This window comes from Aulonocara sp. 'chitande type north' Nkhata Bay, linkage group LG20 (genome assembly GCF_057382095.1).
Source record: "Aulonocara sp. 'chitande type north' Nkhata Bay isolate Kocher_YH1m ecotype deep benthic linkage group LG20, A_spYH_male_GT1.1, whole genome shotgun sequence".
In the NCBI taxonomy this organism is placed as follows: domain Eukaryota; kingdom Metazoa; phylum Chordata; class Actinopteri; order Cichliformes; family Cichlidae; genus Aulonocara; species Aulonocara sp. 'chitande type north' Nkhata Bay.
The window spans coordinates 22,763,512-22,784,503 of NC_141363.1; the positions used below are offsets into that span (position 1 = coordinate 22,763,512).

General features: G+C 45.4%; 1 protein-coding gene across 5 annotated transcripts; it reads left to right on the plus strand.

Annotated features, from left to right (window-relative positions):
- The first annotated feature begins 84 nt into the window (after positions 1-84).
- On the plus strand, positions 85-20,539 carry hcfc1b (host cell factor C1b). Of its 5 annotated transcripts, none has more exons than XM_086277124.1 (32): positions 85-213; positions 4,678-4,890; positions 6,897-7,045; positions 7,339-7,499; positions 7,582-7,784; positions 7,982-8,066; positions 9,071-9,177; positions 9,377-9,556; positions 9,642-9,965; positions 10,053-10,198; positions 10,430-10,600; positions 10,693-10,917; positions 11,020-11,133; positions 11,425-11,623; positions 11,934-12,049; positions 13,346-13,484; positions 14,312-14,478; positions 14,629-14,794; positions 14,915-15,192; positions 15,439-15,564; positions 15,670-15,753; positions 15,835-15,901; positions 15,998-16,134; positions 16,214-16,390; positions 16,463-16,661; positions 17,327-17,482; positions 17,981-18,186; positions 18,272-18,379; positions 18,466-18,651; positions 18,746-19,055; positions 19,141-19,201; positions 19,757-20,539. In XM_086277124.1, exons 2-32 carry the CDS (start codon positions 4,710-4,712, stop codon positions 19,794-19,796), a joined length of 4,968 nt encoding a protein of 1,655 aa, XP_086133250.1. In that variant the 5' UTR covers positions 85-213; positions 4,678-4,709; the 3' UTR covers positions 19,797-20,539. The 5 variants fall into 5 exon arrangements, with proteins under 5 accessions (XP_086133250.1, XP_086133251.1, XP_086133247.1 ...); XM_086277125.1 differs by having other exon boundaries at positions 117-255; XM_086277121.1 differs by having other exon boundaries at positions 128-251.
- The last annotated feature ends 453 nt before the right edge of the window (positions 20,540-20,992 follow it).

The window sequence follows — 20,992 nt, forward strand, 5'->3', positions numbered from 1 at the left end:
TAAACAAGTTTTTAAAACCCAGTTGTTTCGTTCATTTATTTTAGATTGCTTTAATGACATTTAGTTTCCATTTCTACTGAAAGACTGTAGCTGTGTGTTTGTGTATGTCCTGAGGGGTGCGCTATTGCGCCGTGAAGTTGGGGAGGAAATGGCGTCTCTTTGAACGGCATGTCGAAGATGAAGATGAGCGTTTGAAGCTACTGAAAGATTGCTGTGAGTTCAGTCTGACTGTACACGACAGAATCCGCAAAGTGAGTAAGTACTCCAGACCGGACCGGGCAGGACCGGGTCGAATGCTACTCGCGACTTTTCAGCCTGTTTGAGCGGTTAACGGTACTGCCGCCATGTTTGTTGAGGGAAGGGACGTCAGTGCTAACAGCCGTTAGCATAACCAGCTACTTATTTAATGCAAGCTCGTTATTGAGCTACATTAACCGTTCCAGAGCTACTCAAGCCCGCGGGCTAAAGAATCATTTTTAACAGGAAGTTTGGTGAAAGCTCCATCAGTTAACCACTATTAACTTAGCAGATGCTAATCATTAATGAAGCTTCTGTGCTGGCTAAGCTATCCGTACGGCTACCTGCAGCTCTTTGTGGTCATTTCAGCTAATGTTGGACGCTATCTGATACAACGATGATAATCTTTGGTTAGCACGAGAACGGTCTGCTAACAGCACATTAATAAAGTAGACTAGCATTAGCAGCCCTGCAGAATTGCTAACGTCTGCTTTTACGCTCAGTTTCCGGATCAGAATGGGCAGATAGCCCGCCGGCTTCCCGTAGAGAGAAAATGGTTTTGTTTTGGTTAGGTGGACAAATACTTGTTTCACCCAGGGGATCTAAAATGTCTCATAGAACAGCTCCTAAACGTTTTGATTTTTCTCCAGGTTTAATTTACAGTTGTGATAAAGAAGATACGAAATAAATAAAACATTATACAAGTTAGCCGGTTAGCTTTGTGAGTGCATGCTAACAGCTTTATCCTAGCGGTGGGTTTTAGCATTAGCTAGCAAATAGCTGTGGCGCTGGATTCCACTTATGTTGTCATGAATGTTACTGAGCAGCAAATAAAAGTGCAGCCAGGTGCGTCGGTTACCTGCCGAGCTAACCGGAAGCGGAGAACAGCAGGTGTACCGGAGCTTTTAATTGTTCCGACGTGAAACAGCCCGTGTAAGGTTTCAATGGGAGTTCAGCTGGCTGTGTTTGGATTGTCCACTTGGTCACAGCAAGCACTTCCATGTTTCTGAAACAAACAGCAGAGCATTAGCAGGACACGGTGAAAACAACGATACTGATGTTGTTAAAGTATATGTGTCCAAAAAATAAATATCTAAAATACAAATCTGTGTAAAGAAGCTCAGCTGTAAATTTTACACTATAGTAATGTAAAAAATTCTCTATGAAGTTAAATGTAATAGATGCAGGACATAATACATGTGTGTGAATGAGAGGGAGAAAGGTGTAACAGTGAAACTGCAGCTTGATTTGAAGGTAGATGAGTTTAAATACCTGGGTTCAGCCATCCAAAGTAACAGACAGTGCACAAGAGAGGTGAAGAAGAAGGGTGGATGGAGTAAGTGCAGACAAGCGTCATTGGGAACTCGTGACAGAAGGATAACCGAGATTGAAAGGGAAGGCAAGGCTGAGATGTGCATTCGAGGGATAGAGGATATATTGGACAAAGGATGCAGGATGAAGATAGAACTGCCAGAGAGGAGGAAACGAGGAAGACCACAGAGAAGATTAATGAATGTAGTGAAGGAGGACCGTGCTAGCAATAGGGTGAGATGAAGAGCCATAATTTTCCTAATAGAAAATTAACAGTTAATTACACAGTGATGTGGTACAAACAGTTCAGGGGTGGTTTCATATGAAATACTTAGCAAAGCTTAGGCAATGGGGTGAATTTGATGCAGCTGATGAGAATGTGCCTGTACAAGTGAAAAATATTTCAGCTTGAGCAAAACGTGCTGCTGCTCGGATTATCCTGATTTTTAGGACACTGGAAGTTTCCGGTCAGTGATGGTCTAAGCTGATAGATGTAGGATCTTCCGTATGGTGTTGTAAAACCATGATAGTGCTGCTGTAGAATCCACAGTCTTGTGTCAGCAAGAATGAATTTTATTCGTAAAGTTACAGGACATAGACTAGATGTCCTGGGTGGAATGGGTAGAACTTTTCAACCTATAATCCTACATCTGTGGTGGAGGCCGCTGTTGCCATGGAAATGTTTAAACCTATGATCATCAGGTTGCTTTGAGAGTGTGAAACTTTAGAAACCAGAAGAGTGCTGATTGCATCAGGTGCAAAGCTCAATAAGGAGGCGATACTTAAACATAATGCAACACAAACTACAAAAATCCATTCAAACTGTTATTGTACAACATATTAACCATAGAAGCCCTACAACAATGAAAGCATCGCATTTAAGGGGTTTACGGCCATTTGCTGTGGAGTCTTGGATTTGCAGTTAATTATGTGATGAGTGATTCCTTATATAATTATGTAATTATGTACACAGTTTTGAACCTTTGTCTTTTTTTCCATTTTCCTTTTTTTTTTTTTTTTTTTAATACTAATGAAATCTTTTTATGGTCAAAGGTCACCTCTCAGCTGGTTGTCTCGGTTCAAGGATTAAAACTCTTTGTAAAAGGATTTCCTGAAATAGGAAATTCAATTCTGGAAACAGAGACCTTATAAAAAAGTAGCTGTTGAGCTCTGTTGTGACATTTACTGTAGAGAATGTCAATAGCGCTGCAAAATGGCTGATTAAATATAGCGTGTTATATAATGGGCGAGGTCAGGGTGAAGCTATCCAAGTGTTCACAAAGTTATTTTTAAAAACAACTTCATGTAAACCGTTCCTTAATACAATTTTCTGTGTTTATTTTGCAGTTAGTCTGTTAGTTTTTTGGTGTGTTTATCACAGAAGCGCCGGTGGGTTGTTCTGTTTGAGTATCTAAAAACGTCGATGCTATATTGGGTCTGCTTGGAGGGACCCTCCGCTTTGACTGGTTGTTGTTAATGGTAGATGACGGCAAACTCTCAGGGCCATCAGGCAGAGGCAGGCGCGGCACCAGGCCTTGAGAATTTGGGTCACGTCCTGTTGAAAACATTCACGTTGTGTGGCATATTTAACTCTTTCACCCATAAAAACAGCATTTGAAAACCACTCCAGTAGGTGTCTAAGATGGAAGGTTAGGGTGTTTTGACTAAATTCGGGCCAAACGTTTAGTTAATGTAATTATAAATTTTAATTAAATATAATGTGCACTGAAAAGTGTAAGAATCCCAAATTTGCAGCTTTTCCTCTCTGCAAGGTTGAAATTTGTGTTTTTCTGTTGGGTGGATGAAGCAGCACGGCGATGGTGTCACTTTTAGCTCTGGGCCTTTTACGAATCCCTCCAGTTTTTTCGGGTGACACAGTCAAGGGGGAAAATCCCAGTTTGGAGGTGAAACATATTTATGCTACCTGTCAGCAGCAATGCTGTTTAAACAAACATTCAACAACCAGCTCAGTCAAGTCCACAACTGTCAGTTTTCCAGTGTCCAGAGCATCATCAGTCACCCGACAGGGAGGCAGCCAATCAGAGCAGGCCAGAGCTCCAGGATCTTCTGCATCCTGACTGGAACTGCTGAGTTTAAATGCTGCAAGTCATTCAGGCACAAATAATGACTTAAAACAGTCATTCAAGCAAGTTTTACACATTTCTTTCAAAACTCACACATGAAGGTTAGCTTTTTTTAATTCATCTTTTATATTAATCTTTTATATGCCTCCGGACTCCAGTGTAAAAAATTATTATCTAAGAAGGTAATCAAATACATTCTTGTAATAAGTACACAATAAATTTAAAAAATGCAGTAATAAGATTAGTTAGTTCCAGGTTATTTGAATCTGCCAGCGGTTTTCTGTCATTTGGGGTCTATATGAGCAGATGATGGCTGAACTGATCAAAGTTTTTGATTCTGTATTCAGATTGTAAAGTGATTTTGAATTTTTCAGCAGACTTTTAGAAATGAAGTAATTATTTTTTAATTAATATTTATTCCCACTATTGTAAATGTACAGATTAAATTAAGTTATAAAGTTTAATACAGTAGACTGAAAGCTGCTCACGGAGCTAATAAGTCACTGTTTTGTATACAGAGGTTACTACTGAGGACAGGAAGTTGTCTGTTAGCTGCTAGCTGTTAGCCACCTAGCTTCACTGCCATTTTCAGCGGCTTCTGCTAGCAGCAAGATGGCGGCTCCCGCCCCGGCCGCTCTGCGTGTCTGATAGCAGCCTGCTGCCTCCGGGGCTCACAGCGCTGCACGCTGCAGCCGTATGCTCATTTGTGTTAGCCTGAGCTGCTATTGGCGGCTTCCTCCCGTCTCCAAGCAGCGCCTACTGGGCTGGATAGCACCCCAGTGGTCTCTGTCTGAGCCCGAGTCTGCGGCTGGATCTAGAAAGGAAGGCTTTTTTATATAGTAGGTCCAATAAAAGGGGACGGATCCGGGTTAGACCGCAGCTCACAGAGCGGCTCTTTAATCCTGGTAGCAGAAGCTAGTTAGCCATACAACAACGTCAGGGACATTAGCCGGCTAGTTAGCTTCTGGCGCTAGTTAGCGGGCTAATGCCAGCCGCATACCGTTTTAAACTCGCGACTGAATTTTGATCTTTGTCTGTCATTGAGGACCGAGAGGAGCGCACCAAGAGAACAGCCCAATGGAAGCCAAACCGAGGAGGCCAGCGGTGCTACAGCCCCGCTGGAAGCGCGTCGTAGGATCGACTGGTCCAGTCCCACGGCCCCGGCACGGACACAGGGCCGTAGCCATTAAGGAGCTGATGGTGGTGTTCGGCGGGGGGAACGAGGGGATCGTGGATGAGTTGCATGTCTACAACACAGGTACGATTCATATGCTCCATGTGTCCAAATAATTATGAATATGGTCTGTGTGGCTGCATGCTAAATTAATTTATATGCTATCTCGAAGCTAACTGTGCTAAAGAGCTAAGAGAGCGGAGATGTGTTCTGCTTGTGACTAATGAGGCTGAAATGCTAAATAAATAATAACCCTTAGCCTGCTAGGCTAGGCTACGCTAGGCTAACCTCAGACTACCAAATAAAACCTACTAGCCCCGCTCCGCATGCTAACAAGGTTAGCAGACAGCTAGCGGCTAACCGGGCGGCTCTGGCAGAAGCACAGAGAGAAATGGCGCGTTTTTACTGAAAACATTGCTGACGTCACATGGACACACCCCCACGTTGCTGCAGAAAATAAAGAAAAACACTTTAAAAACAAGCCAGTTTAAAGACACTTACGTTTCAAAATTAGTTTTTAGTGTTTTTGTATTTGCGTCCAAGTGGTTTGTGGGGTCGTTATTTGTTTAATATGGTTGTCTTTATTTTATCGTTCTCTATCGTGGTTCTGACCTGCAATCGACTGCGGATAAAAATCTGCATATATCACAAAATTTTACATATTTACGACTTGACTAAGTTATTCCGTTTACATCGGGCATTTTTAATAAAATAAGCAGAAAGCAAAGTTACTATTTAAAAAAAAAACAGTTATCTAAGAAAATCTCCAAAAAGTTGATTCTGTTCATCGGGACTTAGCGTTTTGTATGGTACTCATGGCTATTGATCAATGGTCATGAGAATTTGCATGATTAAGATTAAGGAACTGACCTCCCAGCCCATTGTTCCCTCAGTGGGCTGGTTTCAGTCATTATGCCAATGTACTGTTTATAATGATTGGGGAAACCTGCAGTCAGCTGACACAGAAGAAGTCACTTGGTTGAGTGATGAAACGTTTCTCCCACAAAACGCTACATCCAGATGAACAGAATCAACTTTTTGGAGATTTACTTTCCTGGATGATTGAGAATGCATCAAGACGTTATCTAAGAAAACTTAATTGCTGTGTGTGAAGATTGTGTTGTTGATGATTTCCTAAAGCTTTAGGTTCAAAGCACAAATGTATTTTGAGCCAATTGGTGTCAAGCGTATTTGTACTGTTTTATTTCCTTAATAACATTCTCTGGGGCTGCTGTTCATACTTGTTGAATGTGTTTCTTTCAGTTGATGTAGATTTAAACGTTTTTGTATGTAGTCTGTGTTTTCATGCCAAGTTCACATCTCATTGATGTGAACTTGCAGGCTGCAAATGTTCCAAATCTAAATGAGCTTTTTTCAGGAAAACACAAGTTCTAATAATATCATTTCTAAAGTTTGTAATGGGGATTTCTCTCATTGTCCCTGTTTAAATCTCTTGAAATATTTGTATATTTGTCATGAAAATTTGTCACAGTTATCATTAAACTCTGTGAATAACATAATTTAATAAAACTTTCCAGCAAGTGTTAGACCAAACCAATGACCTTGTTAGGGTCTACCATGTAGAGTGTGTAACTGTATGTTCCACGTATCAAATCTCTCTGACTGAACATAAGACTCGAGCGGCTGGATCATCTTCCCATTCGAGCTTTTCAGTTTTGTCAGCGCCCTTTAACCACAGTTTGCTGTTAACCAAAAGACATTTTGCAAACATAAAAAGAAAAGGTGTTGTGTAGCAAGCATGAAAAACCTCCAAACTGCTGACACTTTGCTGTCAGCTTCCTCCACACCCACTAACTGCTGTCCTGCAACAAATGAAATATGGAGAAATTAAGCAGGTCCCGTTTTCTGAGTGGGGGGTTGATCCGATGTTCCAACCAAATATTAGATTCCTGCATCCCTACTCGTAGTGTGTGTGGTGTCAGAGCATGTGTTAAGAGGTTCAGTTCAGTCTCCCAGATTTCACAGTGACTCTTTTAATGGTCCCAACTGGGTCGAGAAGTTACATTGCTATCATGAAACACTGAAAATCAGGAACATCCTGAATAACATCTGACCGATCTGACTTTCAGCCACCAATCAGTGGTTCATCCCTGCAGTCCGTGGTGACATCCCCCCCGGCTGTGCCGCCTATGGCTTCGTGTGTGATGGGACGAGGCTGCTGGTGTTCGGAGGGATGGTGGAGTACGGCAAATACAGCAACGACCTATATGAGCTGCAGGTCAGTGATGCTACTGCAGGGAGCGGGGTCTCTGGATGGTCAGACGCTAACTATCACAGATGACGATTAATGGTGTAGACAGCAGTGTGTTAGCCTGTAGGTACAGAGCTGATTAGCATGGCTACGCTTCTTTCTGTCTTTCTTTCTTTCTTTCTTTCTTTCTTTTTATTCATTCATCCCAACTGTAAATGTAGTAAAAAACAGTAATGCAAAGTGTCTGCAGAGCCTGTAAGTCTTTATGAAGCTTTATAAAGCTCATGAAAGTTTCACTATGTAACACCTTATACCTTCAGGCGAGTCGCTGGGAGTGGAAACGTCTGAAGGCCAAAGCGCCAAAGAATGGCCCACCCCCCTGCCCCCGTCTTGGACACAGCTTCTCTCTGATTGGAAGCCGGTGCTACCTTTTTGGTGGACTTGCCAACGATAGCGAAGATCCCAAAAACAACATCCCCAGGTAGGAAACGTCGGGAGCCAGAGCAAAAAAACTATTGGTCCAGATACAGACCTTGAGCCTGTTCTTTGACCTCTGCCCTCAGATACCTGAATGACCTGTACTGTCTGGAGCTGCGGCCGGGCTCCAGCGTGGTCGGCTGGGAGATTCCAGCAACGTCCGGCCCACCACCACCACCCAGAGAGAGTCACACGGCGGTGGTGACGACAAACCACGGGGCCAGCAGGTTAATCATCTACGGAGGCATGAGTGGCTGCCGGCTGGGGGACCTGTGGGTCCTCGACATAGGTGAGGTGGTGTCATTGCTGAGTGTTTGTGTAGTTCTGTGGAGATGAGGGTCCTGGTTCAACAGCTGTTAAATTTACAAAACATCTGGTCTGAAGTAAACAGAGCAAAAAAAAAAAAAACAATCAAAAAATGGGACACTCGAGTCCAAAAAAAGCTGTACTGACTTCTCATTGGCTCCTGTCTTCTTCATAACACAGACTCTCTGGTGTGGAGCAAACCAGGCCTCGGTGGGACGGCCCCCCTACCTCGCAGTCTGCACTCCGCCACCACCATCAACAACAAGTACGCGCAGCCCCCCACACACACGCACGCACGCATCCATTCAAAAGACTGGATTCACTTTGAGATCTCCTTGTTTATTTTTGATTTGATTTGATTGTATTTCAAATAAAGTGTCAGCATCCCAGAGCTTTTTTTTTTTCTCTCTTGAGGACTTTAAACAGCAGCGGTTGAAGGGACAGCTCTGCTATCTAGCCATCAGGTTGCCACTGTACTGAACTTGCATATCGACAGTGTGACTTTTACTATTGTATTAATTGCAAAAGCAGAGGTCACTCACCACACGCCTGTCGTAAAGGCCTAAGAGCCTTTATTATAATAACTTTTCTGTCCCTGAATGGCTCTTTTTGTTGGCAGTCACACAGTTGTTGGCTGATTTTTGTTAACAGCCCAAATTTGAAAGAAGCCAGCTGAGGTGGTCCTGGTGCTTCTATCTGGAGGTTATCTGGGGAAACCTGGAACTGGGTGGGAACACCGGGGAATACCCAGAAGTTTCTAGAGATATTGAATATATGATCTTTGAGCACTTCAGGTTTCAATAAGAGGAACTGGAAAACCTTTCTGTGGAGAAGGATGTTTGGAGTACGCTGGTTATTCAGCTGCTGTTGTGACTGAACTTTAGACGAGGAGCAGATAGATGCCAGAGTTAGGCTGTGTGACGGAGAGGAACTACGGCAGGTTAATGTGTGCGTTTTAGATGTATTTTGGTTACTTTGGTGACGGAGTAATCTATCATCTTGAGCACTGCTATAACTGAAGAAAAGTGAAATCAGTCTACTTGATGAACTTGGAACTTGTGGGAGAACTGAAGGCACACAGGAGAGATTATGTCAGATGGCTTGGAGACACTGTGTTTCTGCTTAAACTGCTGCCCTTACAATCTGGACCTGCATAAGTGGCTGAAAGTGGATGGGGGTCAGATATCTAAACAAGGACTCTTAAGTGATCCCAGACGTCTGAGCTGTATTCTACTACTGCACGCTGAAATCCCGACTGTTTTCTTTCAGGATGTATGTTTTTGGAGGTTGGGTTCCTCTGGTGATGGATGATGTTAAAGTGGCGACTCATGAGAAGGAGTGGAAGTGCACCAACACACTGGCCTGCCTCAACCTAGGTACAAATACACACTCAGATACACAGCAACACTCACAGTGGCTCTTCACATGTGTGGTGCTGAGTGCTCATGTTCATGCCGGGTCATGTAAATTATATTGCTGACATAACAGATGTTCTACATGTGCATAAATAACTGAAACTAAAGAGGAATTCATCACACAAACGACAAAACTGTGAGTTCACTTGTCTGCCTCCAGACACAATGTGCTGGGAAACGGTGCTGATGGACACTTCAGAGGAGAACATCCCCAGAGCTCGCGCAGGTCACTGTAGCGTCGCCATCAACTCCAGACTTTATATCTGGAGCGGCAGAGATGGATACAGGAAGGCCTGGAACAACCAGGTGTGCTGCAAAGACCTCTGGTACCTGGAGACCGGTGAGTGCACTAGCAGAGGTGTACTAGTGCTGTTTTACCTGAGCTGACAGTCTGACCTGGTATAATTTGTCTGACCTGTTCTCAGAGCGTCCCTGTGCCCCCTCTCGGGTGCAGCTGGTGCGGGCAAACACTACGTCTCTGGAGGTGAGCTGGGGGCCGTCACAGACCGCAGACACCTACTTGCTACAGCTGCAGAAGTACGACATTCCTGCCACACCTGCGGCCTCCTCACCTGCCACAACCCCTTCCCCCACTATTGCCACACCTGGAGCCAGCTCCCCCAAAAGCTCTGCCCCCGTCACAGCAGTACCAGCCAACCAAACTGTCCCCCTGTCCGGCATCACGCTCGTCCCTACTCCCACTGCATCTGTAGCTGGAACCCCGTTGGCTGCAGCTGCTAAAGCACCAGGTGGGTCTCCACACTTGCACAGGTAGATGTAGTGGTGGTCGAGCAGGTACACATGAATGTCCCTCACCTATCTTTTTGTTTCTGCAGCAATCTTGAAAGTGCCATCAGCTCCAGGTACAACAGGCGGAGCCTCCATCGTCACAGTGAGACAGGCCATGCCCAAGTCGCCAGTTGGTGTGACGACACTTCCTGCAGGTGTTCGTATGGTGGTACCTGCTCAGCCCGGTCAAACGGTAAACAGAACTTTCTTATGAGCTTTCACCTCACCTCCCACCCTCCTCAGTACAGGTGTCACACTTCGCTCTGCACTGTTTCATGTCGTCCATGTAAGCGTGGATAATCTGGTAAAACGGGATTTGTTCCTGTAACAAACACTTTGTATACTGTCATAAACTTTGATATGGATTATCATTCATATTTTTCAAATGTTCCTGTTATCATGGCTTAATCCTGTCTCCCCTCAGCCAATCGGCAGCAATCCTCAGATGAGTGGCATGGCAGCATTGGCGGCGGCAGCTGCAGCGACTCAGAAGATCCCTCCATCTACAGCAACGGTGCTGAATGTCCCCGCAGGAGCAACCCTAGTGAAGACTGTCGCTGTCAGTCCAGGAACGAGCAGTCTGCCTGTCAAAGTGGTAAAGATAAAACTCGACTTGACGCCTCCAAGACGCAGGATTACATCAGAACACGCGGCAGGTGACATGTAACATCTTGCTCTTTTTCTCAGGTGAGTAACGTGGCCACGGGAATGTTGAAGACGGCTGCAGCCCAGGTGGGTGGGGCCTCTGTCTCCAACCCTGGGACCCCCAGCAGGCCAATCATCACGGTCCATAAGTCGGGCACGGTGACCGTCTCTCAGCAGGCTCAGGTGGTCACGACGGTGGTGGGTGGAGTCACAAAGACCATCACTCTGGTTAACAGTCCACTGAGCATGGGAGGAGGCGGGACACTGGTGAGTGATGTCAGCTGCAGCGCTGGTTTAGATGATAATTTATCTGATATCAGCATGTGGGTCAGAGTGCTGTTTATGACATCATCCCTCCCTCTGTATCAGCTCAGTAACCTCAGCAGCCTGGGCAAAGTGGTATCATTGGTCCAGACCAAACCAGTTCAGAGTGGTGCCGTTACGGTCCAGGCTGGGAGCAACGCAGTAACTCAGATCCTCCAGGTACTGGTCCCAGAGTCCTGATGAGTTTGAACCCCCTCTGTAAACGAATACTGAGACACCCCTGACTTCAGTTTCAGTTCTCACTGGGACGATTAATAAACAATGTTTAGAATCACCAGTCAAATCCATTTAAAAACTGCTTAAAGTTTGGGAACTCTTTTTTTTTTTTTTTTTTACGTCATTAATTTATCTGCATGGTGTTATACAACGTTAAATGTAAGTTTCTTCTCTGACTAGAATTTAAAAAATTTAAAAAACTCAGTAACCCCGATTCTTCCGGCTTCCTGTCAGGCTAAGGGCGGTCTCCCTGCAGGAACCATCCTGAAGTTGGTATCGTCTGCCGATGGTAAGCAGACCACCATCCTCAGCACGGCACAGGCTGGATCCTCAGCAGGGAAACCCACCATCCTGGGCGTCGCGCCGGCAGCCTCCAAACCCGGAACCACCATCATTAAGACCATCCCAGTGTCAGCTTTGCAGGGAGGCGCAGGTACAACACCAGCACACACACTTCAAAGCCTTACATGATTTAAAGAGCCAGTAACACATCCAATAGCCTAACTTCAGTGTTTCAGTGTTGTAGGTTCTGCCTGGTTAGAACAGTTGTTTCATTGGTAAAGGAGATAAAAAAGCAGAGAAACCTTTTGCTGCATTAAGAGAACTCGACCGGCTCTTATTACGACTGCCACATTGGGGTCATTTCACTCCCCCAGGAACATTCCTGAAAGAAAGTCGGACCACTGTGAGTCCAGTTTAATGTTTAATGTGGTGGATGACTGAGTGAAGCTCCTCCCTTCCAGGTGGAAACAGTCCGATCACCATCCTGACTACCAAGATGGTGACTCCAGGGACCGCTGGAAAAATCCTCACCACCGTGCCAAAAGTGTCTGCAGGTGGCCAGCAGGGGGTCACACAGGTAATGCGCGCGCACACACACACACACACACACACACACACACACACACACACACACACACACACACACACACTGTAATGCGTGAACATGCAGACAGTAAAATTCAACTTTATTTCTAACACTAATACAGCAGGCTGAACGAATCAGACTGATGAGACTTGTTGGTTATAGAATATCAGGAAAAAAACTTTAAGCTTAGAAATCTGCGAGAAACTGTCAGAAAACAATCCTCGGAAGTCTGTGTTGGTCGTGTGTTTGTTTAATAGACGGTAATCTGATGTACTCCATGTATCAGCCACATTAGATGCCACATCCGCCACATTTGACACCACATCAGTTACATTAGACACCAACCCACAAGTATTCAATTAAAAAAATTATACCCAATGAGACACTTGAGGCTCCTTTACATGAACCCTCTGTTGCCACATCGCTGTCATCTTTATGCTCTTTTATCATCAGGTTAAAGTGGCGTGTACAAAGTGCAGCAAGGAGGCCGCAAAGCTTTTCTCTTCAGTTGTTCATGTTATTGGCTCACAGTCACCATGATCCGCCTGTCATCACAGTTATTATAGTTTTGTTTTTTCTCATTTAATGTTTTTTAATTGATTACACATTAAATTTTAATTTGTGATATTGATATTTAAAATGGCTAAAACTATTAAATTCAGTGCATTTGTAGCTCAAGCCTCATCAGGCTGGTTGTGCTGACAGGTTTTAACAAAACTGTTAAATATTAAGACTAAATATATTTTCTTTTCCTTTTAGTTTTCTAGTTCTAGGTCATAAAGTTTTGTTTTTTTCCAAAAATCTAGTACTTTTTGTTTTTTCAGTTAACTACTTTTTCTTTTCTCCACTCTCAGGTTTAAACTTTATTAATTTTTTAAAACTGTAATAGCCCCAGTTCAAATACTGTACAGGCAGTGAGTTTTTGTGTTTGTTTGTTTTTGATGGAAACCCTGATTAACAAAGCTGTGTCTATTGATTTATTTATTTTTTTGTTCTAAGACTGTTTTCACACCTGTAGTTTGTTTACTTTGGTCTGAGTTTGTAAACTTGTTGCTGGTTTGTTTTGTTTACATCACTACAAACCACATGAGAATATTCAGTCTGCTCATTGGTCAGGTGTGTCTGGGGCGGGACAACAAGAGTAAATACAGGAAGATGATGCTGTGTTCTGGACTATAGGAGAACTGGAGACTTCTCCCACAGTAACTAGTGTGTGTGTGTGTGTGTGTGTGTGTGTGTGTGTGTGTGTGTGTGTGTGTGTGTGTGTGTGTGTGTGTGTGTGTTCAGCTGGTGTTGAAAGGAGCTCCAGGTACGCCGGGCACAATCCTCAGGACCGTCCCGATGAGCGGAGTCAGACTGGTCTCGCCAGGAGGTGTTGGCACCAAGCCCGGCACAGTAACCACGCTGGTTGTCAAGGGAACCACAGGTAACCCACCTGCACTGACCCTCACAGCATGGGGATGCTGTCGCTACGAGGCTACAAACTAATGCCTGACAATGTGTGATTTGTCACGTTTGTTTTGTCAGTGCTGCAGTGACATGTCTACCAATCACACTCATATCAACTCCCATTAGAGCAACATTGAGTTCCTCCAGACTCTAATGGCACCTTTTTTCTAATAACACTCACAAGCAGTATACACAGGGTGTGATGTTGAAACAGCTGTATGACGTAGTCCTCCTTATCAGCCTGAAACATTTTGAATTTTCACACTTTGTGTTTTTGTCTGGCATTATTGACGTGTCTTTGTTGCCTCTGCTACTATATGTGTCTGTGCTTTAATATCCAGACAAACGCCTCCTTTCACTGCATGAGACGTTCTGTTTTTGGTATGAAGAAGATTATGGGACATAGGCCTCTAAAGAGCTTGACTTTTCACACTTAAAGCTGTCCAGTGGGCTACACTAGACCCTTTAGTGGGTCGGTTCTGGCACCAGGGCTGCATGATTAAAACTTCTCTTCTACACTAAAAATATGTTACATGTATAAAATGTCTCACCAGTGAAACATTTGCATGCAAACTACAGCAACAGCATCCATCCTACATTATCCAAAAGTAGCAGGGTTAAAAATCTGAATCAAATTTGAGGTCAGAGATGATGACGACCAGCTGGCTCACGATTTTGCAGCAGCGATCATAGTGCTGTCCAAAATGTTCCAGCGGCTGCTGCACTGCACCCCCGCGAAGTCTGTTCAGTGTCAGTGGACATGTGACCAGTCCAAACACAGCACCTGTGATTTTACCTCTGCAGGTGTCTCCAATCTGGGGACGGTTACAGGAAACATCTCCACTACCGTGGCAGGAACCGCCAGTGCTCAGGTTAACGCCTCCTTGGCAACGCCAATCACCACCCTGGCAACTGTTGCCACACTGGCTGGCCAGGTCACGACAGCCACAGCTGCCACTGGACCTAAGCAGGTAATTCATCAAATACTGGAGAAATACTGGAATACTTTACTGTAGTACTGCAGTTACACTGGACAGGACATGAAAAAAACTATCTAGCAGTAGTATTTACAGTTTTCTTTCTCCATTATTCTGTAGTAATACTGTAACTTCTCTCTGTAGGTGACTCTCATCACAACACCAAGCGGTGCAGAGGCTCAGCCGGTCGTCCAGGATCTGCCAGTCTCTATCATGGCTTCTCCTACTTCAGAGGAACCTGGAAGTACTACGATTACGAGTACAACAACTACTGCACAGGGCGAGACTGGGGAAAGTGCAGTTGCTGCAGGTACAGAAACCAGTACCACAAGTATTCTATTTAGCTGCTGCACGAAATAAACTGTAATGCACGTTGAACTACATGATCGTTGTTTCAAAGTTGTTTATGCTGTTATTAATGATGCTGCAGTGACAATGGTCTGCTCCAACCCGCCCTGTGAGACGCACGAGACAGGGACGACCAACACCGCTACCGTCGCCAGCGCCAACATCAGCGGTAGCAACCAGGTGTGCTCAAACCCTCCCTGTGAGACGCACGAGACGGGAACGACCAACACCGCTACCGTCGCCAGCGCCAACATCAGCGGTAGCAACCAGGTGTGCTCAAACCCGCCCTGTGAGATGCACGAGACAGGAACAACTAACACTGCCACGGTGGCCTCAGCGAGCATGAGACAGGAGCTGCAGGTGCGTTCATGGAGTCTAATGCCTCTTTTTTTCTCTCCGTAGTACCAACTCAACTTGAGTCGACTCTCCTCAGTCATTCCGTTACAATTGAGGACCAGCTCACTGTGCATGTGGTTGTTATAGGAGCGCATAGTCAAGTCTGTAAAACGGTTTAGCTAACAGTGCAGGAAAAACTCAGTCCTGTAAGGGCTTGCAGGGTTTTTGCTGATTCTGTATGACCATCATGTTCCCGCTTCTCCTCCTCAGATGAGTTCAAACCAGCCTGCAGCTCAGCAGTCAGCTCCACCTGCTGTCATTCTGAACACCTGCTCAAATCCACCGTGTGAGACCACCAACACCGCCACCACTGCTGGAGTTGGTGGGCTCCAACAGGTTAGAGAGCGCTTGACTCCTGACACATGCAGGTTACTGGTGGACAGTCATTGGTTGAAGGTGTGGTGATGTCTGTAGTTAAACACCAGCTGTTTGTGTCTGCAGGTGTGTTCGAAACCACCATGTGAGACCCACGAGACCGGGACCACCAACACTGCCACCACTGCTGGAGCTGGAGGGCTCCAACAGGTGAGTCAGCTGATCAGAAGGTGAGTTGTGGCAGGTTAAAGACTTACAAACAAGAGTAACGGTACACGTTTCTGGTTTCAGGTGTGTTCGAATCCACCATGTGAGACCCACGAGACTGGAACCACCAACACCGCCACTACTGCTACAGGTAACCTGCTCACACCTGACTTTTTGAAGACAAAGAAAAACGAGAGCTGAAATTCTCAGCAGGAACTGACCTCATTTCCTGTCCTGTGGTCTTCAGCTCAGCAGGGTGGAGACAGCCAACAGGGGGAATCCACAGAACCTTCCACATCTGAGACCCCCTCCACAGCAGCCAATCAGAGCAGAGCTATTACTACTGTTACACAGGCCACGCCCACACCAGGACCATCCATACCTGTAAGAGGCAGACACGAGGACACACACCCGTGGCATCACTATTATGACACATTACACCAACATGTCTGTGCCTCTGCAGGAGATCTCGTCGTTGGTCGGACAGCCACGGGAGGAGTCCTCAGAGGCTGTTGCTATGGACACAGCAGCAGATGAGGGGGATGAGCCTATGCAGACAGACAGCCAAGCAGAGGATGTGATGTCATCAGCAGCGGCAGTGTTACACGTTCATGTTGAGGGCGGTGATACGGCAGCACAGGTAAGACGTCCACACACACACTTGCACAAACACTCACCTACAGGCAGCTGATTGGCTTGTCCCCACCCTCAGATGGCGTCCTCAGACGGTGGTCTTCCTCAGGAGTTGATGTCGTCTGAAGGGGACGGAGGCGAGGACGTCTCTGGGACGACGACAACCCTGATGGTGACAGGGGCGCTGATGCCGGATCAGCTGGCTGTTACCACGGCAACGGAGGAAGCGGCCCAGCAGGCGACGATACAGGCAGTACTGCAGGCAGCGGGACATATCGGTGAGAAGATGTCATTATTTTAAAGACTCGTCTGGCCGTAAGTGGACGTAAAAACTCCATGAATATGAAAAGCTGTTACTTCACTTATTTCAAACTTGTAGTTTTTTCACCAAAAGTGATACTTTCACTACCACTGCAGTTTCACAACGTCACAGCTTCATTAATGTCTTGGTTCTGATTACTCTGCTCATCCCATAAGAGCACTAAAAACCAGCCAAAGATTTCAAACAGCTGGAGCTATATCTGTGTCCTTGTATGTTTCCAGTTCCAGCTGTTTGCTCTTTGGGGTCAGGGATTTGATAAGCCAACTGCAGTGTTTCCCAATTCTCCCCTTTATTTGATCAAGCGCCTCCTCGGGAAACATTAAGAGTTCAACGGCTCACTCCCCTTGCTAGTTTCAGGTCATACTGATTAAAACATGAAGTTCATTTTGTATGCTACAGTTTTTGTAAGAATCACAGAGGGGGGATTATCCAGGATAATCTCATCAGCTAATGACCTGCCGACCACAAGTCATTAGCTGATGGGTGTGCGGGTTCACAGTCAGGTCCACCACTCACTCATCACATCTGAGTGTGCAACAAAAGTAAAGGTTTAAAAGCAAAATGTGTGGATCAAGTGTGACATAGTTGCCTTCATGACAGATGTTATTCTGTCTTGTGCAGGTGACGCTGGGGGCTCGGAGCAGTCTATTCCCATCGTTCTGACTCAGCAGGAGCTGGCAGCGCTCGTCCAACAGCAGCAGCAACTGCAGAGCATCCACCAACCAGAACCTGAGCCTGAGCCAGAACCGGAGCCACAGCACAGCAGCATCCCTACAGGTACACCTGCTGTCAGAAGTCTAAACTTAGTGTCATTATTGTATATTTAAATGTTGTCATTGTTGCTAGGCTGTTTGTTTTAGCTACAAACGAATCTCTACGGCCCTTACGTCTATGAATTTAGGCATGAAAACAGAAAAAAATAAAACTGACGAGGAAATAAACAGATCAGTTTTCACTTGCAGTAAAGTAAATGGATCCCAACTCTGTGTGAGGAACAAATAAGTCACCTGTGAAGCTTTCAAACTCACCTGTCCATGGATAGATTCTCATTCAGCGTCATAGAGCGTTAGTTAGGAGACAATCGAAGGACAGGCACACCAAAAATATTTTCTTCATTTCTAAGAGAACTGAGTTTGGCTCTTTTTAAACTTGATCACTTTTAATCTGCTCACAGGACTGATAGCTGATCAATAACTGATCAGACCTGATCAGCTGATGACTTTGCTGCTGCTTAGTTTATGAGCCTTATAAGATTTTATGTCTTGTGTTTCCCAGAGGGCCTTGCTCCCGCAGACAGCCTCAACGACCCGGCAGCCGACACGAGTAACGGACACGAGCTGGCATCATCGGCGGTAACGAGCGCTGTTGCGCGATTGGCCAGCACGTTTGGTCCCGCCCCCACTCTGACATCAGGGCAGGTGAAGAATGAAGCACCTGCCGCACTGCCAGAGGCCCCCAACGGCATCGCACCGACTGCGCCGGTGAGCGACTGAAAAACAGGCTAATGACATGCTAACAAAACCGTAACGTCATGCTAACAAAAGGCTAACTGTGTGCCCCCTGCAGGTGAAGACGTCGGTGAAGGAGGATCGGTGGTTCGACGTCGGCATCGTTAAAGTCACCAACATGGTGGTCTCGCATTACTACGTCCCCTACGACGACAACACACCTGACGTAAGAACGCCGCCTTTAAATAAAGTTTTATTCAGTTTACAGGGATGTTCCTGTTGATCATGTCTTTGATGACGCCAATCCTGCAGGACGACTCGGGCGTGGTCCCAGACTACAGTCGAATGAGAAAGGTGGAGCTACAACCGGGGACAGCCTACAAGTTCCGTGTGGCAGGCATCAACATCTGCGGCCGTGGCGCGTTCTCAGAGGTGTCGGCATTTAAAACGTGCCTGCCTGGTTTCCCCGGAGCACCCTGTGCCATCAAGATCAGCAAGGTGAGATGCAGGCTTTATGGCCGCCAATTATCCTGCAGTGTTACCAGTAGGGGGCGCCGAACCTCATGTTTTCATGTGACCTCTGCTCCTGCAGAACCTGGACGGGGCCCAGCTGACTTGGGAGCCTCCCGCCGTCACGTCGGGGAAGATCACGGAGTACTCCGTCTATCTGGCCATCCACTCCAGCCAGGCTTCCTCCTCCTCCTCCTCCAGTTCAGGTTCTGGTGCCACCCAGCTGGCCTTCATGAGGGTCTACTGTGGCCCCAACCCGTCCTGCCTGGTCCAGTCCTCCAGCCTCGCCAACGCACACATCGATTACACAACCAAACCCGCCATCATCTTCCGCATTGCAGCTCGCAACCAGAAGGGCTACGGTCCCGCCACGCAGGTCCGGTGGCTGCAAGGTGAGAACCACCAGGACCAGGATCAGGTGTGCTGATGTTTTTCAGAGAAAAATGGAGCTCATGTTTGTTTTTCTGTCTTCTGTAGAAACCAGTAAAGACCCCAAAGCAGCGGTGAAGAGACCAGGATCAGGACCCGCTGCAGACCTGTAAGGACATCTTTGACACAACTTTATTGTTCTATATTTCAAAAACAAAAGGGAACAACCCAACATTCATTTGATCATGTGAAAGTGTACCAGTCCATTTTACTGACTTTACACAAGTAGACTCCGTTTGTGTTTCTCAGACGGTTTCCTGTTCTAAAATATTTTAGTTGTCTGTCATTTTTATGCAAAAAAAAGAGCGAAGCCGACTCCCTTCAGTTATTTTCATCGTGATTTTAGACTTTAAATATCAGCCTCAACGCTTCGACTGCAGTACATGCTGCCCCTCCACAGGGCTGTAGTCACCATGACTGCAGGCCGCCTGACCTGACGGAGCGGATAACAGAAAGAGCCTGGATATGTTGAAGTTTCCCAGCAGGAAATTATACTGTAGTGACTAGAAGGGAAGAAATTACAATAATTAAATTAAGCTTTTTTTAAATTAAGGTTTTTTTTGTTTTTTAAGATAAAGGATTATTCTGAGCTGTGAGTCATGCAAAGCTGAAACGAGTAGAATCATTCTTTAAATCTCACTGAACCTCTTTGTTTTGTCCCTAGTAAATCTGCTGGACCAAAGAAGTTCAGAACCGACCAATAGGAGGAGTCGACTTTCTCCTGAAGACTGTGATTGGTTACTGTTGCTTGGTTGCCAGAACCAGGAGGAGGCGGGACTCTGGAAACAAACAAAACAAAAGACTTGTAGGATATTTGTACATTTTTTTTGACCAATCAGAACTCTTCTTCCTTTGTTGTTTCTTTCTGCTGTTGTCATGGAGACAATGTTGGACAGAGTCAACAGCATTTCTCCAAATGGGATTAAAATTTGAATTTATTTGAGTTATATGTAGGTAGCTCTCTCTCTCTCCCCCTCTCTCTCTCTCTCTCTGAATGTCTCTCGCCCTCTCTCTGTCTGAGGTCGTTTTAAAGGTCACAGTTTATGGTGCTGTTTGTGGGCGGAGCCTCTGCAGCAGAGAGGGGCGGTGTTTAAACCAGCTCTATTGTAAATTATTTTCTCCCTGTAGCGTTGAAATGTTGTTTTCATTTTTATAAACGTCTGTTAGGTTATTCAAAGTTCTTCTTCTGTGGTTTCTGTTTCTTCTTCTGTTGTTCACAGCATTCACAAATTGGTCAGTGAAGGAAACTCGAGCTGTTTGAAAATCAAACCAGATGTTTGTGAATATTCTCAGAAACAATAAAGATTTTTAGAACATTTCCTGCTCTTCGAACAGAAATCAGTGATTTCTCCACCTGACCCTTTCAGAATCAGCTGATTTGTAATCTACTGTAACTTATTCATATCTGAGCAGTGTAGCTTTTATGTCCCTGATGTCAAACATGGTCTGGCAGCTTATGTTGGTCCTTCGAAGGGTGTTGGATGGCCTTGAAAAGAAAAAGAGTGTAAACTTTGGAGTTTTCTATTAAATAAAATAGGATCGTATAACAGGAGTAGGAACTGTTAATCTAATCTGAGCCGAAGGTCTCGGTCACCATCAGTTTTCCCAGTTTTCTTACATACCAGGCTACACCAATCCAAGTGCTGGATCAAGCATTAAACATAGTTTGGGGCTTTTTGAATCATTTTTTAATTTGTATCTCAGAAAAGACTCAAATTATGCAAAATAGTCTGCAGTTAAGTGTTTGCAGAACATAGAGAGGCTGATTGAAAGGAAGCCTGGCTCCAACAGCAGAGCTGTAATAATACAGAGAATTATACCTCCTTCAAAGGAGGAAGTCCGGCATGGATATTGGTTTTTGGTGTTCAAAATCTGGAACAAGAACAAACAAAATGTGACA

Excerpts from the sequence above, each read along its gene's own strand:
- hcfc1b (XM_086277124.1), top strand. The coding sequence starts at position 4,710 with ATGGAAGCCAAACCGAGGAGGCCAGCGGTGCTACAGCCCCGCTGGAAG. Across the intron at positions 4,891-6,896 it reads GTTGCATGTCTACAACACAG|CCACCAATCAGTGGTTCATC; the intron begins GTACGATTCATA and ends TCTGACTTTCAG. Across the intron at positions 7,500-7,581 it reads CCCAAAAACAACATCCCCAG|ATACCTGAATGACCTGTACT; the intron begins GTAGGAAACGTC and ends CTCTGCCCTCAG.